Source organism: Acanthopagrus latus, chromosome 6 (genome assembly GCF_904848185.1).
Source record: "Acanthopagrus latus isolate v.2019 chromosome 6, fAcaLat1.1, whole genome shotgun sequence".
NCBI lineage: Eukaryota > Metazoa > Chordata > Actinopteri > Spariformes > Sparidae > Acanthopagrus > Acanthopagrus latus.
This window is the reverse complement of record NC_051044.1, coordinates 11,570,616-11,586,788: the sequence shown is the minus strand read 5'-3', so window position 1 is coordinate 11,586,788 and position 16,173 is coordinate 11,570,616. Positions and strand designations below refer to the sequence as shown.

At 39.0% G+C, this 16,173-nt stretch overlaps 1 protein-coding gene across 10 annotated transcripts in view; it reads left to right on the top strand.

Moving 5' to 3' along the window:
* Positions 1-16,173, top strand: part of LOC119021249 (R3H domain-containing protein 2) — a 55,950-nt gene that overhangs the window by 28,187 nt on the left and 11,590 nt on the right. For 2 of the 10 annotated variants that reach the window (XM_037101415.1, XM_037101416.1), the window contains exons 9-19: positions 206-284; positions 967-1,026; positions 1,313-1,453; positions 2,954-3,062; positions 4,621-4,716; positions 5,294-5,343; positions 6,026-6,079; positions 9,530-9,765; positions 10,888-11,060; positions 11,434-11,532; positions 12,602-12,895. In XM_037101415.1, the coding sequence (XP_036957310.1) occupies positions 206-284; positions 967-1,026; positions 1,313-1,453; positions 2,954-3,062; positions 4,621-4,716; positions 5,294-5,343; positions 6,026-6,079; positions 9,530-9,765; positions 10,888-11,060; positions 11,434-11,532; positions 12,602-12,895 (1,391 nt within the window). The remainder of the gene's footprint in view (positions 1-205; positions 285-966; positions 1,027-1,312; positions 1,454-2,953; positions 3,063-4,620; positions 4,717-5,293; positions 5,344-6,025; positions 6,080-9,529; positions 9,766-10,887; positions 11,061-11,433; positions 11,533-12,601; positions 12,896-16,173) is intronic. The other 8 variants (XM_037101418.1, XM_037101417.1, XM_037101419.1 and 5 more) reach the window with 8 other exon arrangements.

Below are 16,173 nucleotides of genomic sequence, written 5' to 3'. Positions count from 1 at the left end.
ATTTATCCTCTCTGAAAAACCTGGATTGTCGTTGTTAGTGTGTTTCGGTGCCATTTTAGGAGCCAAGTTTGGCATTAGTATTCTGACTTTACTCTTTCAATCTCCCCTGCACTTAACAGTAATGTCACTCTCTTTTTCCACCCAATCTCTAAACCTATTCTTTCTCATGCCTGACTGTTTACCTTTTTTTTTTCCTTTCTGTTAGACTCCAGTCAGGAATATACTGACTCGACGGGCATCGATGTTCATGAGTTTCTGGTCAACACACTGAAAAACAATCCCAGGTATGAAATTACCATATTCACAGCTATAACAACAGGACCACAACTGAATATTAACAAAAATATGAAAAAACATGGAATGAGATTTGTCATTTACATATTTGTTTAGATATGGAAGATATTTATCTGTTCTTGTGTTGTATAGCTCCTAAGGTAAATACTTTTAACAGATTTATAAAGACAAACTCTCTCAAGTTACACAAAGCTAAATGGTCTGCTAGTTCGTCTGAAATATGAAATTCGATACACTGACTACTTCGATACTTGCCTGTTCATGAAGTAAAAGATACAAAATTTCAGGTCTAATATTACATCAGCATGAGGTCTCCTGCAGTTGCTGCTGAGTAATATTATCTGAAAAATTTAATTTTAAATCCTTAATCCTCTGCAAGAGTTGGTATGTGATTTGTTGATTTAGAATAAATACAATTTTTAAAAAAAAAAGAAGCAACATGATTGCATCCAGTTGTTGAAAGAACCACTGATAAAAATGCAGTCTGAAAAAGAAAATAATTTCAGAGAGATCGTGATTGTAATGCAGTTGATACAAAGATTATTGGAAGTATGTGTTGCCATGCGTCATGCCGTTTGATCTGTAGTTGGTATGCTCAGTGCACTCTAGTCACTGAGCCGCTCCCACCTCTGATCTCTCTCCCCCCCTCTCTCCCCCCTTTTGGCCCAGCAGGGATCGAATGATGCTGCTCAAACTAGAACAAGATATCCTGGAGTTCATTAATGACGACAAGTAAGCCACGTCCTTCATAACCACTCTCTTGTATTTAAATTTAGCGCTCCCACATCCATTCCTTCTTATTTATAGATTGCTGAGCTAATGAGACAAATATGGCAGGTTGTAGTTGATATTATGGGACAAGTTTAGGCTGACAGTATTTCTGGCTAGAACTCTGTCTTCCACTGTTACCAAAATAGTGATGTTGGACTTATTATTATGATTTCAAAACAGCATTGTAAAAAAAGATTTGTAAAATGAAAAATAACTAAAAAATAACTTCGTACTTTGTCCCATGCAGTAACCAGTATAAGAAGTTTCCTCAGATGACTTCTTATCACCGTATGCTGCTGCACCGTGTGGCTGCCTACTTCGGCATGGACCACAATGTGGATCAGACAGGCAAGGCGGTCATAATCAACAAGACGGGCAACACACGCATGTGAGTGTCATCTCTGACCTTGTCCCCAGACAGTGGCTGCAGTCACAAGAAACACAATATAGAATTACTTTTTTTTTTTTTTTCAATCTTTAATTAGATATGCATGTGTGGATTACTCAGACACAAAGTAACTGTTAAAGAAATGCTTTACTTCCCTCTGACTTACCAGATGCCAGTATTTTGGTGGTATTAATAGGGGTTTTGGAAGGGTTTATTATATGCTAATTAAATCCAGAAGGCTACATGAATAGTGTAAACAACCTCAAGGGAAAACATTAACAAACTCACATGGTTGAGTTTGCTGTGACAATACAGGAATCACAGCATTAAGGTAACTGAACAATCCCATAGCCATATTCTTGGTTTGATTTGACAACCTAAACCAAAACTTTGACAGAGAAGCCACATATATGTACTCCTAATCAACTCAACACAACAACCCAATGATTGGCAGAAACACTGATTATTTCACTGTGTGTGATCTTGAGACACAGAGCGAGGAACTTGTTAATTTAGTAACCAACAAGCTGTTTAAATTTAAGCTTTAAGCTTTCTATTATATTTGTGTGTAATTAATGAAGTAGTTATTTTGGAAACACAGCTGTTACCTCACAAAGCACCAACAATTTAATTTCTTTCCTGGCTGAAATGTGTGATGCATGCAGATTCCAATTTCCCTTTGCTCCAAAAAAAAATTTAAAAAGAGGGTTTTGTATAGGGATGTCCTGATCCGATCTGCAGAATTGGGATCAAGGCCAATATGGGCATTTTCCCCACTGATCGGGGATCGGCAATTTTGAACATGGACTCACGTCGGAGCACAATTTGTGGCCGAACTTAAACGCACACATAAAGTTACTCTGGCAAACCTGTGGATAAAATGTCTGCAGTGTGGAAATAACTTAAATTAGAAAGTAAAAGCAGTCCAGCGGCGACATGAAACATCTGAATCTGAATCCCCTGCATTTTTTCTTAATGTAGCTGTATTACCCAGGAAAATATTATTTAAGGCCAAGTATCGGATCAGGACTCGGTATCGGCATTTACTAAATATTAAAGGACTCGGTTCAGCATTGATGTAAAAAAAAAACCCGATCAGGACATCCCTGGTTTTGTAATAGTCCTTGCTTTATTAGCAAGTTATCCCTCTTTTAATTAATTTCAACTACCAGTTTCCAATAGCAACTATGACAGTTTTGCCAAATATATAAAAACATAATACAATTTCCTGTCCATTTGTATTGCCTGTAACTCTTCTAGATACCATCTAAAATCAGATACAGTACATGGGAAAATCCTTAATAAATCTAAGCCTCTCTTTATTGTCTAACTTTTAGGCTTAGCATTTTTTTGTGGTTTGTACTTGATATTCAGATCGCCACATCCACTGTAGAACTGTTTTTAAATGGTTCTTTTTTACAGTAATGCAGTCAATGTTTATATTTTTTCTTTGGTTCTTGAATCGTAAATCATACCTTTTATCCTCTATTTTCTCTACAGCCCAGAACAGCGGTTCTCTGAACACATCAAAGATGAACGCAACATGGACTTCCAGAAGAAATTCATTCTTAAGCGAGATGATGCCAGCATGGACAAAGATGATAATCAGGTAGGCTGCATTTTGTGCACTGATTTTTGTTAACTATATCATAATTATTCATTGTTCCCAATTAATACATTTGAAAATGAGTGTTTAATGGTCCCAACATGTGCCACTTGTTCGCGTACGTCCCTCTTTCTCATTCAGGCATCTTTTTGTACTTACAACCATCAGTTGCGCAAGTCATTGAGCAACAAAAAATTTGCTGCAGGCTCATCTCACGCAATCTTTTCTAATGACCTTAAAACTAACCATTTAATTCAGCATTTTCCAGATAAGTGGTATTATCAGATGAAGGGAGGCTTGGTCTTTTGTGATGGTGAATAAACTGTTAATCAAACACTCACAAATCTCCAGTGGTGAGTCCCCAGACTATCTGGGCATCTGGAAGTAGGAGTAGTAGTGGGCGCAGTGGCTTCAACATGTACTGCAGCATCATCTTGACCCAGCCAGATAATTAAAAAGAAATTTTATCATTTCAAATAAAGCTGAAGACGTTAACAGAGAGTCATAATGGATTTGTCAATGGTAACTATGTGTAAAAGCATGAGGGGTTTGAACAGTGATAAGTGTACAAGTGGTGGGTGTGAAACAGTTCATTCTGACAATGATGAAGAGTTGGCAATGGAAAGAAAATTGTATGATGGAGTGGTACTAAATATGGAGGAAGCTCAGTCCCCCTTTTAAGGCTTTCCAAACCATTTAATCCTGTCCTGAGGACCAACCCCTGTCCAACGACATATGTTATTTGATACTGTACCGATTGGACTTTTCAGGTCTCCTATATAAGTTTTATACTAGTTTTTCATTTTCTACATACATTGAGATTCTACTTGACAATTGATACGTCATTCATATGCCCTAAACTGCATGTCCCTAAGTTATCAGTTCTTAAATTGCCATGCATCTGACAGTCCCACTATTGCTGCTGATTTCTGTGTGTGTGAGCCACAGAACTGTTTAGCCTGGAGCAGTACTTTTAACATCTTGTCTGCTATGCTGTCTGACTTACTTATAACACAAGATGCACATTCAGAGCTTTGTCAGCTATGAAACACACAACTGCATCATTTTCTCTCAGTTTCAAAAAGAACACCTTGCTTCTACAGATGTGCAACATTAGTTCTGAGGTTTTCAAACCCCCATGTTTTCAACCACAGAATAAGAATAGTTTTTTTTTTTTTTAATCAACTTTGCTTGCTTTGTTGCTGTCTGAAGAATATTTCTCACACTTATTTATTCCTTCTAACAATGTTTGTTTTAAGCATCGACACTTTTCTTTGGCGCCTAATCCGTGTACATATTTGTCATATTCCTTTGTAAATGAAACTGCAAGTGTTCTATCACGTTTGTCGTGTTAAACCTTCCCACGCTGATTTCGGCCCCGAGAACCACTCATTCTGCACAGTTTCCATTATGTTGTTTTGACGGCAGGCAGCTGCTCTCCGTTCACATGCTACTGTTGTTATCATGCGACTTGTTGCTACTTACATTCACAGCAGGTCACACCAACCATGAGTTAGATTTAAAGTATTTTTCCCATTATGATGTTTTTCCCAAATGTTAGATCCGTGTGCCGCTGCAGGACGGGCGACGTAGTAAGTCCATTGAAGAGCGAGAGGAAGAGTATCAGCGGGTACGAGACCGGATCTTTGCACGAGAAGTAAGTATTGGACCTGGACAGGGTAACAGACACTGAGTTTAGATCAACATTAAATCCCAATCCATTACTCTTTCATTAGCTGTTATCTCCATTTGATATGACTAGGGAGAAGTCAGTCTTTCTTGATTAGATAAGAGTTAGATCTTTCTGTCTACTGTTCGATAACTGTCGTGAAACTTAAAAACATCTATGCTTTATGTCAGTGGATACTGACATGTTTTGCTTGCAGCCCGTTAATGCAAAGTGATCTCTACTTGCAACCCTCTGTTACAGGGTGGTTGTCAGTGAGTTGTGAACAGCCCATTTGACTTGTGATTTTTGTTTTCCCCTGTTAAGCTGCTCATACATTTTATGTTCTTGTTTTTAGAGGCTTGAGGAGGTGAATCTATGCAGCATTTAAATTACATAAAATCATTTTAAAGAATTGACACAGATCCATTTCACAATCCCTTGAGAGGGTCATCACCCTTGAAGTGACCTAATTTTAGTTTCAATTTTATAACTTTTCAAAGTTTTGTAAGTAGAAAATGTTGATCTCAAGTACTCCTGGATGAATGAAGCATTTCATAATGTGTAGGTCTCCTTTTTTTTACAGTCCTCTCAAAATGGATACATCAACGACAACAGGTAAGATGATGCTTCCTGCAGGACACTCTAGTGTGTACAATTTAAAAGACACCATCCTTGCCACCTTTTCCCTCAAAGCCACAGTTTTCTTGTTAGATTTCAGGTATAGAAGCTAGAGGGTTGTAGACCTGTGAAACATCAAACATTTTCTGTTCCATATTGATTCTCTGCCCAAATCTGACCACTTGTGATAATGTAGTCCCTTCAAAGGTTTTACAGCTGACTGTGAAGGATGAAGAATGTACGCATTTTCTTTACCCACTTCTCGACAGGCAAATGAGTAATATGCATTTGCTGGTGTTTCTCTCCTTGGCCAGATTTTCAAGGGTTGTTTTATGCTAGATTGTGAGGGACACTGTCTCTGAGAAAGATGTATATGTAGTGGATCAAATGTTTTCTAGAAATAAGTGAGCTTACACAGTCAGCTTCCAGGCACCTTGGCCACTGAGGTTAAAGAATTAGGACAGTGTATCCTGAGAGAGAAAGAGCAAGCGTGGGCTTTTCAACAGTCAAAGTTTCTGCCTTGTGTGCATTTTCTTTTTTCTTCTCAGGGGTAAAAATTCTACACTGTGCCTACCTCCATCTCCTACCCCTCCTTATCTCACCCTCCCCTGAACCCTCCTCCTGTTATCCAATCCAGTCCTGTAACCCTAGCATTTTCTCCTAATGTTAACCCCAACAGACTTTCCACTGAGGGCTACTGCTCTAGCTCTCAAAAGAGGAGGCAGATCTTTAGGTATTGGGGTGCTGCTGACCTTGACTTGTGTGTTGCCATGCCCATTTTTTGAAAGTGGTTTGGTGATGATAGTGGTGACTTGTGGTGGTTTTTATATCTTTGCTTGGCATAGTCGGCTGATTGATGGCTATTCCAGCACTGCACCGTGGGGCTTCCCATGGCCCATGCATGGCTGCTTTGTGGTTTCACTGGGGACTGATTGACCTACTTACCCTTCCACCCATTCACTGTCAACTACATTTTTTATATAAAGTAACTGCATCGCTTCCACAGTAACTTGTTCGTTTTGTGGTTGACTTAGTCCTGTAGTTTTTGTTAGCATGTCACCTGTTGCATAGTTAGCACCTACAAAGTACATACATGCAATGGTGCCATTGAGCTGGCAGAAAGAAAAGAGGAAACATGAGACTGAATAAAATCGATAGTGCTATCATGTGCAAAAAGGCTTCAGCCAAGAAATAGTTTCATCTGATTTATTCTTAACCGTTCAGGCAATAAAATATCAGGCAATAATAAAAAAGATGATATATTACATTTTCCCAAAGCCTTAGTTGACATATTTATATAACCTTTTTTTTTGGTCCAACCAGCCATCAGAACCCAAGGATATTCAATTCACTATCATAGAGGAATAAGAGTCACATTAAGTATTCACATTTAAGAAGCTGTAACCTGTGAATGTTGGCCGTTTTTTTTTTTTTTTTTTTTTTTTTTTTTTAAATCATTTCTTGAAATGATCAATTAATTTCAAGAAAGTGCTGTAAAGATACCAATTATGAACCACAACGTCCCAAGTTAGAATCTGATCATGGGGACCATCATTGAATCTTTCTCTACCTTACTTCCACACAAAAAAATGATACATGATTGCTTAAGACTTTTTGTCAATCAACTGATCATTTAAGCTCTAGAGCGCAATGATATATAACAGTATTTTCCTTTTCATTATGTAAAAGTAGGAAATATACTGTACATTGTGTCTTGTGAACATCATGTCATATAGAGGCTTTAAAATTAGCTTTTAGATGAAGCTCTGCACATAAATAATTATCCTGTGTAGGTGAAAGACTTAGATTTTTTTGTAGTCAATGCTTAACCCATCCAGTTACTGGGCAGCTATTGGTTCTTTCATTTGTCATCGCTTACTTTGTGCAGCTGGCAGAAACTCCATTAGAGGTGGAAATGTAAACAAAAAAGGAGATACATATATGTAGCTATATATAGCTGGAAACCTTTACAGAGTATATGATGTTAAACTAATCCTATAAAACCACAGACTTACTTAAATGAACAAAAGAAAGAAGCTCTTTTGTGTGAACTGTGTGAATTGAGCTGTCTAATAAAGATTGAGACTGATGATAACAACAACAGCTTCCCTGCTTCCCCTGCTTGTGCATAGGATGGGGAACGCTGTCGTGTGGAGAGATGAAATATCATGTGATCCGCAGCAGTTTCCCTCCTCCTCTTTTTCCTCCTGCTCTCATCTTTGTCTGCAGAGCCAAGTGCACAAGTGTGCGCCTCCCTTTACAGAGAATAGCAGAGCACCCACCCTTCCTTTTAAATAGGCTGTGCAGAGAGAGTACTGAAAATAGATCCTCCATTAATTACAGTCTCTCTGAAATATTTATCAGCCACAGCCACCTTCAAACACCACTCACTATCAGTAGGGTTTTACAACCCGTACCACAGCCCTGTTCTCGTCATGGAGATTCCCACAATCAGCCTTACATGTTTTACTCTTGTTCTGTCTGCACAGACATATTCAGTTCACATCCCTCCTCCAGTTCTAACAAGATGGAACAAAGCAAGCGTTTAAAGCTGGCTTGACTATGTTGTTTTTTTTTCCCTTTGCTTTTGTTTTTCACCCAAATGCTTCATTGAAACATTATGATGATAACATAGTACAAGTGTAAAACAGCCATTGCATTATGAATGTCCATTCGGTCTCTCTAAATATAACAATAAAAGCAATATAACATCCATTCAGTCACTAGGCAAACTTAAAAGCTTAAATATTGTACCACAAACGTTGAGTTCACATTTGATGATAATGATTCATACACTAATAAATGTGTGCGGTTGCGTCATCATTTCCACAAACCTGGTTTTGTCTTTTTGGATGTAAACACTGAGTATGTTCATTCTGGCCATAATATTCTAAAAGCTCAGTTTTCAGTGACCTGATACACTGTTTACATGATTACAAAAGGTGAAACTGGGAGGAAAAGCTTTGTTTTTCAAGAAATACCTGTCTAGGTGTGGACAGGGTCTTGATGCCACACCGCGGAGTGTATAGCAAATTTTGCTTGTTTGAATTTCATTTTTTATTAAAATGTTCCAGCCAAGTAAGACATGTTCAAAATGGAACAATAACATTCTCAATGTTGACATGTCAATGGCAGACCCAACCATTCACTTGTAATGGAAGGGTTTCCCCAGAGTGGTGGCTACGCTTACAGTGTGATCGTTGGTTTTCTCGGCAGCTGCCCTTATCCAGGGTGACAGCATCACAACAACACAATGAGTGTGTATACAGCAATATCCAGTTTAAAGAACCATAGTGGTGAACCAGTGGTAGCAAGTGGTTATTTTGTAGACAAGTGTGTGTGAGTCTGAGTGTTGATGTACATCTGGTATTATGTACAGGTGTATGTGTGTTGTGTTTCCATGTCATCTCTTGTCTTTAATACAATGTACTCTAAGAGCATGTGTTACCTTTTTTGTCTGTATCCAAATGTAAAACATGTATGTATGCAAGTGCTCATTCTGTTAAGTTTTTCATGTGAATGTCCAGTCTTTGATAGTTTGTGTGTTGAGTTCATGGATGTTTGTCTCATCTTGTGTCACTGTAATATCCTCTCGCCCCCTGTGTTGATTGTCAGGAGCATCTTTTCTTCCTGCATGTATGTTTTTGTACGTGGATGGGTTTGTTTGTGTGTGTGTGTGTGAGAGAAAGAGAGAGAAAGTGTGTGTGGTTGTATGTTTACAACTGGAAATAATATTGTTTGGTGGTCTGTTGCCTGATTTATTTTGTATTGTGGTTTGACTAAACCAGCCAATATGCATCCATGTTGAATGCCCCATCCTAAAGCCTATCAATCACACTGTGTCCTTTCTACCTTCTGATGACCTTACTGTCTCTTCTGCTCTGCCCCTGTCATATTTTGTCTTCAACCATCCTTATGTTTCTGTTTACACCGACATTCTTCTCTGCTTCAAATTATTTTATGTGCACATCTTCTCTTGTCTATATATTCCTCATCCTACCCCAAATTTGTCTGTCTTCCTCCCCAACTTCTTAATCTTCAACTCTGCTCTCTGTACACATCTCTCACTTGTTACTTCCTAACTCTTCTGTCACATCTTCTTCTCTGGGCCTAACCCCATCTTATCCCCTTCATTTCATCTCTTTGTGTCTCTCTTCTTCCTTCCCGTTCTGTCTTCTCTCAGAGGGAACCGTGAGAGCTCCAGCCGAGCATCGAGCAGTCGTCAAAGCAGTACAGACAGTGACATGAAGTGCCTGGAGCCACGGCCCTGGAGCAGCACCGACTCAGATAGCTCCAACCGCACCCTCCGGCCGCCTGTCACTAAGGCTAGCAGCTTCTCTGGCATCTCCATCCTTACCAGAGGGGATAGCCTTGGCAGCAACAAGGGATCGCAGGGAAGCTGTAAAGGATCTCGGTCTGGTAAGGACTGTGGAGGAAAAAGTAAAGCTGTGTTGGTCTTTCTAGTTTATGTCATTAAGCCTAGCATTAGCTAAGTTGTAACACATGCTTTCATTATTAATTGTAATTATTGCTACTTAAGTAAACAGCATAAAGAAGAAATGTGTTGCCCCCAGTCATGTAGGCTAATGTAGATATAATGACAAAAAAAATGTATATTACCATAATGCCTGAATATGAGACCACACTAATTATAAGACAATCACGTACCCGCTTGTGTTATTTTTACAGAATTTAATTAGGATAGCAATAACGTAATGGCTTAGTTCCATTTCCATTCCCCCCAACCTCTCATTTTTCAGTGCCCCCTTGCCCTGCGGCGCAGAGTTACAAGGGATAGTGGTTGAAATCTCTCCCCATTAAATGGGAGAACTCTTCAAGACCCTCATATGTCATCCAATAGTCATCATTACAGTGTTTTTGTGAACGGATGCAACTGGGCATTTCCAATATGCCGACTTCAGCTGTGCTGATTTCTCTTGCAATCCTGGTATTACAATGCCATTTTTCAAGAATGTGATGGAGATGTAAAGCAGGGATGTTCACAATTCATTCATAACTTCACACTATTAATCTAGTTATGAATTAAGAAAAGAACATACCCTTGAATACCTGGCCACTAGCGGTGCTTTATAGACTGTCATTAGGGACCTGTGCAACTGTGTAAGTGTAAAAACTTTTCTGCTGGACTTCAATTAAATTTGGGTCATATGCCATCAATGGAGGTCAATGCAAAAATAATTTGATCCAAATGTGTGACTTTCTTGCACAAATCAGACAAAACTATTTAACATTAGATAGCTTAAAGGACTGTGATACATTCAAATGACAAAAAATAAAGAAAAAACTGTTGGGAGGGCCATGTAGCCCTTACCCTTCACCCTATAACTTTATCCTACCAAGGATCAGGACACCCCTCTCAAATGTTTCAAATGTTTTCAAATGGAGTATAGTTTGGGGGGGGGGAGAATAATTTGTAACTATAATTAATCATGATAAATCATTTAAACTCGTGGAAAAGACCTCTTATTGGAATGTTAACAGAACCACATATATCTATCATGTCTTCTTGTGCATCACTAGGCCTGCCCCTAGTCAGTCCTGATGTGTGTCCCCCACCTGCAGCCTCCCAGTCAAGCCGTAGCCTACTTCCTTGCCCGTCACAACAGCCACAACCACAGCCCCAGGCTCCGCCTCAGACCGCCCTGCTGCCCACCCCACAGCAACATCCCATGGGCAACCACATGATTGCTCAGGTATGTACCTCCACCGCCCTCATTTACGTCAACCACATCAGTAAAAATGTAGGCACATATTAGGCTTACAGAAGTTATTTAACGTCAGTACCAACATGTAAAATGACCTCGTTTCACTGGCGATTACCTTTCATTTTGTTTAGTTTGAATGCTTTAGATAATATTTAGAAGCTAAATATAATTTCCATTTCTATCCATCTGCTCATTAACAACTTTTCCTCTGTGTTCTAACCCACATCTTTCCTATATCTTCATTTCTCTTTGTACCCTTCTTAACCATCTGCCTCCGACACACTCCCTCTCACTGGCTTGCTCCTCTATCTCTCTATGCTCTGCCTCTTTATTTCCTCCTTCTTTCTGGCGGTGGATGTAGCCGGTGGCATCTCTGCAGCCCTCTCAGCCTGTCTCCTACTCCAGCCCTTCCTGCCCCCAGGTTCTCCTGCCAGTTTCTCCTCCCCAGCAGTACACAATGGTACTGGCACCTCTTTATAGCTTCATCTCTTTATATGAATTTAGTTCAACTTTGCATTACTGACATCCTCTCATGTCACTTTTAGCAGTTGCTGTATTTTTCTAATACCCTGTTCTCATTCATATTAAGTTGATTTTTAACCATTTAACAATTCTGCTATTCTAAACCATTTTGATAACACTTTCTCTTCAGGCTGTATGCACATTTGTGCATTTCTGCAAGTGGTATTTAATTTTAAATGTACTCAGAGTTTTGTAAGATATAACAAAACTATATTTGACCTATTGACTTAAAAATGAGTATGAAAAAATAAAACTGGGTTAAAAGGTTACATTTCTTCAATATTAGAGAACAGTTCTAATAGATTTTTGTGTGATCCTACCTGATGATTCAGCAGTTAAACTAAAGTGCTCAGTTTATTATTCACCCAGCAAATAAATCGATCAAGGTTCATAGAAATTCTTGAAAGTTTGGAAAATGCTCACTTGTGACCGTTATATTAAGATTTTTAAGACATAATCTGGTGTTGAATATACAAAATCACAATGAATAATGATGAATATATACAATGATTGCTACAAAAGAGAACTTTTTTTTGCAGTTGCATTTTACAATTCAGATTTGATAATAATGGCTTTGACAGTCGAGAAATGTTTAGGTTAGGGTACATGGGAAAATGCTTCAATTGAGCATTATTGTATAGATCCAAACCTTAAATTGTCTTTGAATATTTTAGTAAAACATACAAAACCCACTGTCAGAGAAGATGATGGCATCTTCTGACAGATATATCAGCAGCAAACAGGTCTACAGCCCATTCAAAGTCATGATATACACCTTGACACACGGATATAAAAGACGTATCTTTAGAACCTTCATAGCATGAGTGTTTGTGTTTGGATTTCTATACCTTATTTTTTTGTAGTATGGGCTAAGGGTGCCTGCTGGTTTATGGTTGTCTTGTATGGCTAATAGTAGTGCGTAGTTGTTCATTGTATCCCACATGCCGAATATACTCTTCATTGTGGTGGCCCTAACCCACCAATGACATCATTCCTATTCCTCCCAGGGAGAAGAGCTGGCGCCTCAATTCAGCCAGATGACGCTAAGTCGGCAGGGCTCCAGCGAGAACCCTGAGCCTCCCCCCATGTATCAGGCTCCTCCCACGGTTCTGTCCCAACACCCCCCTCCTCAGACCAGCTACATCATGGCTACCACGGGTCAGCCTATGCCGCCTCCGTCTGGTTACCAGCCTGCCACTGGACACCCCCATCCTCCACCTCCACCACCTCCTCCATCCCAGCCCGTCATGCAGGCCCCACCACCTCCACAAGGCTACATGCAGCCCCCTCCACCACAACAGGTATATTGCTCTTCAGGAGTTGTGAGTTAAAGACATAACACATTAGTTAAAATCCAGTTCTCAGATGTTTTTAAGATGTGTATCTCCAAGAAAGTAGACCAGCACATCGGTGAAGCACTTCACATAATTTTGCGACTTTGGTCATTTCTTGTGTAGCAGCACTCCCATATAGTATACTTTAGCTTTACCATGTGATGGGTGTACTTTTATAGCCTGTCACTGTAACAACAATTGGCCCCAGGTCAACAAAAATTGTCGTAATACACTACTTGATTTTGCGATTGTGACTTCTGTTGCAAGTCACGTGTGCAGAATTCAGAGAATCCTACCGAGGGACCAATGGACTACATGAGAGGCAACACAGAAAGTAACGTGTCACTGTTCTGGGGCCGACATACAGGACATTTAAAATTTATTTGAAAGTGACAATTTAATATTCCACATGTGCAGAGGATTTCCTTGTTTAGCAAGACATTATAAATGTTTCATAAGCCTAAGAAATAATAAGAAGCCTTAAAAATTCACACAGGTCCTTGTATCCAAGGAAAGCGATGGCAGTTTGACTTCCACTGCAGTTAACGATTGGAGGTCAGATTTTCTGATGAGAAATTGCTTGATTTAAAAAATAAATAAATAAATAAATAATTATGTTATCAGTGATGTTAGTAGACCTTCTGAAACCTGCTAGGAGTCGATCTGAAGTGCAGTCCTGGCTTCTTGACCTGAGCACTTGCTGCAGGATCACCATGTTATTAGATGTTAGTACATTAAAGTGTGGAGATGACTGTTAATGCACAGTTCAATATTAATCCATTTAAAATATATGTATGGTGGTGTTGTCATGATACTGGAATTTCTAAGTTTCAACATTTCAATATTCGACACCATGTTTCACTGGCATTGCATTCTAGATTTGTGTTAAAAGATTAATATAATGAGGCTTGTATACTGTGGGTTAAGAACAACAGCATTTAAGGTAATTTCCTTCTGATTTTATTAGAACAGTGGAAGTGGCAATATGTGTATACTGCAGCAGTGCATGTGTGGCTGTTGGAGAGAAGAGAGGGCGAGAAAACACAGCTGCTTTTAGAATCGATACTGTGGAAAATCAGTAATAAAACAGTTTTAAATATTCATATCGATATTTCTGACAATAGTAATATATGTGGTGTAGGACACAAAATTATGATTGCACTGATGCTCTACACATTGTCTCAAATTCAAAATCCCATTTTAGACATTGAGACTGATGAGTAAATGAAACTAATGTACATTTTGTAGAGTCGGCAGGAGCTGTAATGTTTCTGTGCACATACATCAAACACTGTGGCTGTAGCTCAGGAGGTAAAGCTGCCCATCCACTGATCACAGGGTGGATTGTTCGATCCCCGCTTCCCTCGTCCACATGCCAGTGTGTCCTAGGGCAAGTCAAAAGCTCTGTATAAATGTAGCCATTTACCAGACCACATTTCTGTTTGTTTTTATGTTTGTCTTAAAACATTTCTATGAAGGATCTTTAAAAGTAGTCTGGTCTGACCCTCGCCACCAACTACCATAACCCTCCGTTATTTGTTATTTGCCAGTCCCTACATCCAAAAAGGTTGAAAAACCTAGACCTTCGAGCTTTTTCCCTACTGTATTTTGTAAAATACTTGAGTTAGATTTCTGGCAGAGGACTTGAGTGCTGATGATTTCATAAAGAGAGAGCTGTGACATCTGGAAGGGTCTGTGGAAGAATTAAAGTAGTTTATTCTATCCATGTTATTTATGTGTGAAATATGTTTAAGTGTCAGTTTCTCCTTTAAATTTGATTTAATTTCTAACACGCAGACAAAATCTCTGTTCGTGTCAGACTGTTCTTGCATCTGCTCTCTCAGATGTTTGGCACTGTGGAAGATCATGTTCCTTACACCTCATATTAATGAGTGTTAATGTAAAGATTTGTTCATGGAAGCGAAGGGTGCAGAGTGTGATCATCACTGCACCTTGTTGACATGTAGTTACAGAAGTGAAACTTGATTTCTTTATATAGCAGTTGTGTGATAGTTGTCTTGCTGTTGTTAGGTTTATATTATGGTTTGTACACAATAAGGCCATAAGATTCATTTGGTTAAAGTGTAGAGGGAGGTTAATCAGACATGAACCTCACAGCTAAGCCACAGAACTACATTTTCTGGTTCTGTTGTGTTATAACATAAGAAGTATGGGTGTCTTGTTTTTGATTGTAGATCGAAATAGGCTTTCAGTTTGGTTCATCGTAAGTCAACAGCAGGATCAGTGATTCTCCCAGGATTCTTTGTTCTCCCCACCCACCCAAACACTTCAAAGACTGCACAGCCAGCCAACCGGTAACCTTGAAGAAGACGATCAACTGACTGTTTGGTTTTCTATTTCAGAAGTCCTTTATTCTTACGTTTGGGAAGACGGTTTCCTGGGACAGATTAAGGAAACCGAGCCTTGTAACAAACTACATTTATCTACTTTTCCTTTGTTTATTGTTGAATTGTTGTCTCTGCAGTCTTTATTTTTGGTGAATATTATTTGGCTTGCCAAACCATAACCTGCAAAAAACTCAGTTGGATTAAGTCAAGCTGTTTTAAAATATGCATGTCTTCTTAAAGAAGACTTTTAAAATGTGAGAATTTGATCGAATCGTGACTGTTAAAGTGCAAGTCAAATCCATAGTGGCACAGCCTGCACATTAAAACAGTGTCACGCTGTTTCCAAGTGAGTAGTGGCCTTCCTGGTACAAGGAACTAATAACTGATTTAAATGACAATGGCTCAGGCGAGCTCTACTTTCAGTTAATAAATTGTTTGTATTTATTAGTGTCCAGCTGTGGCACAAAGATGACAAAGATAGAAGCCCATGCATCTTTATTAGAATACAGGTTGATCAAAAACCTTAAATTGTCACATCATACCTCTGTGTCTCCACTCTTTTTCTCCTTTCTTTCTACAAATTTTGCCAGAAAGAACAATGTTATTTGGCTCTAATTACAGGATTAGTAAACATTTCCATGAAAGAGCAGCTTCATCAAACTCTACAAAATTATTCTTTCATCATTAGTTTATTTAAGGAAACTTTGAAATACCGTAAGAGCTACCCACTGAGGCAAAAATGCCATAAAATCACAAATTAAAATGATCCTCCTTTTGTAAACCTCGAGTTCCATGTGCGTCACCTTCACAGGCTCTGTCTCAGTCAGTCGGCTAGCCTGTCACTTTCTTCCGATTGCAGAGGCGGTGACAATAATGAGTTCTCTCACTCTCTGTCAC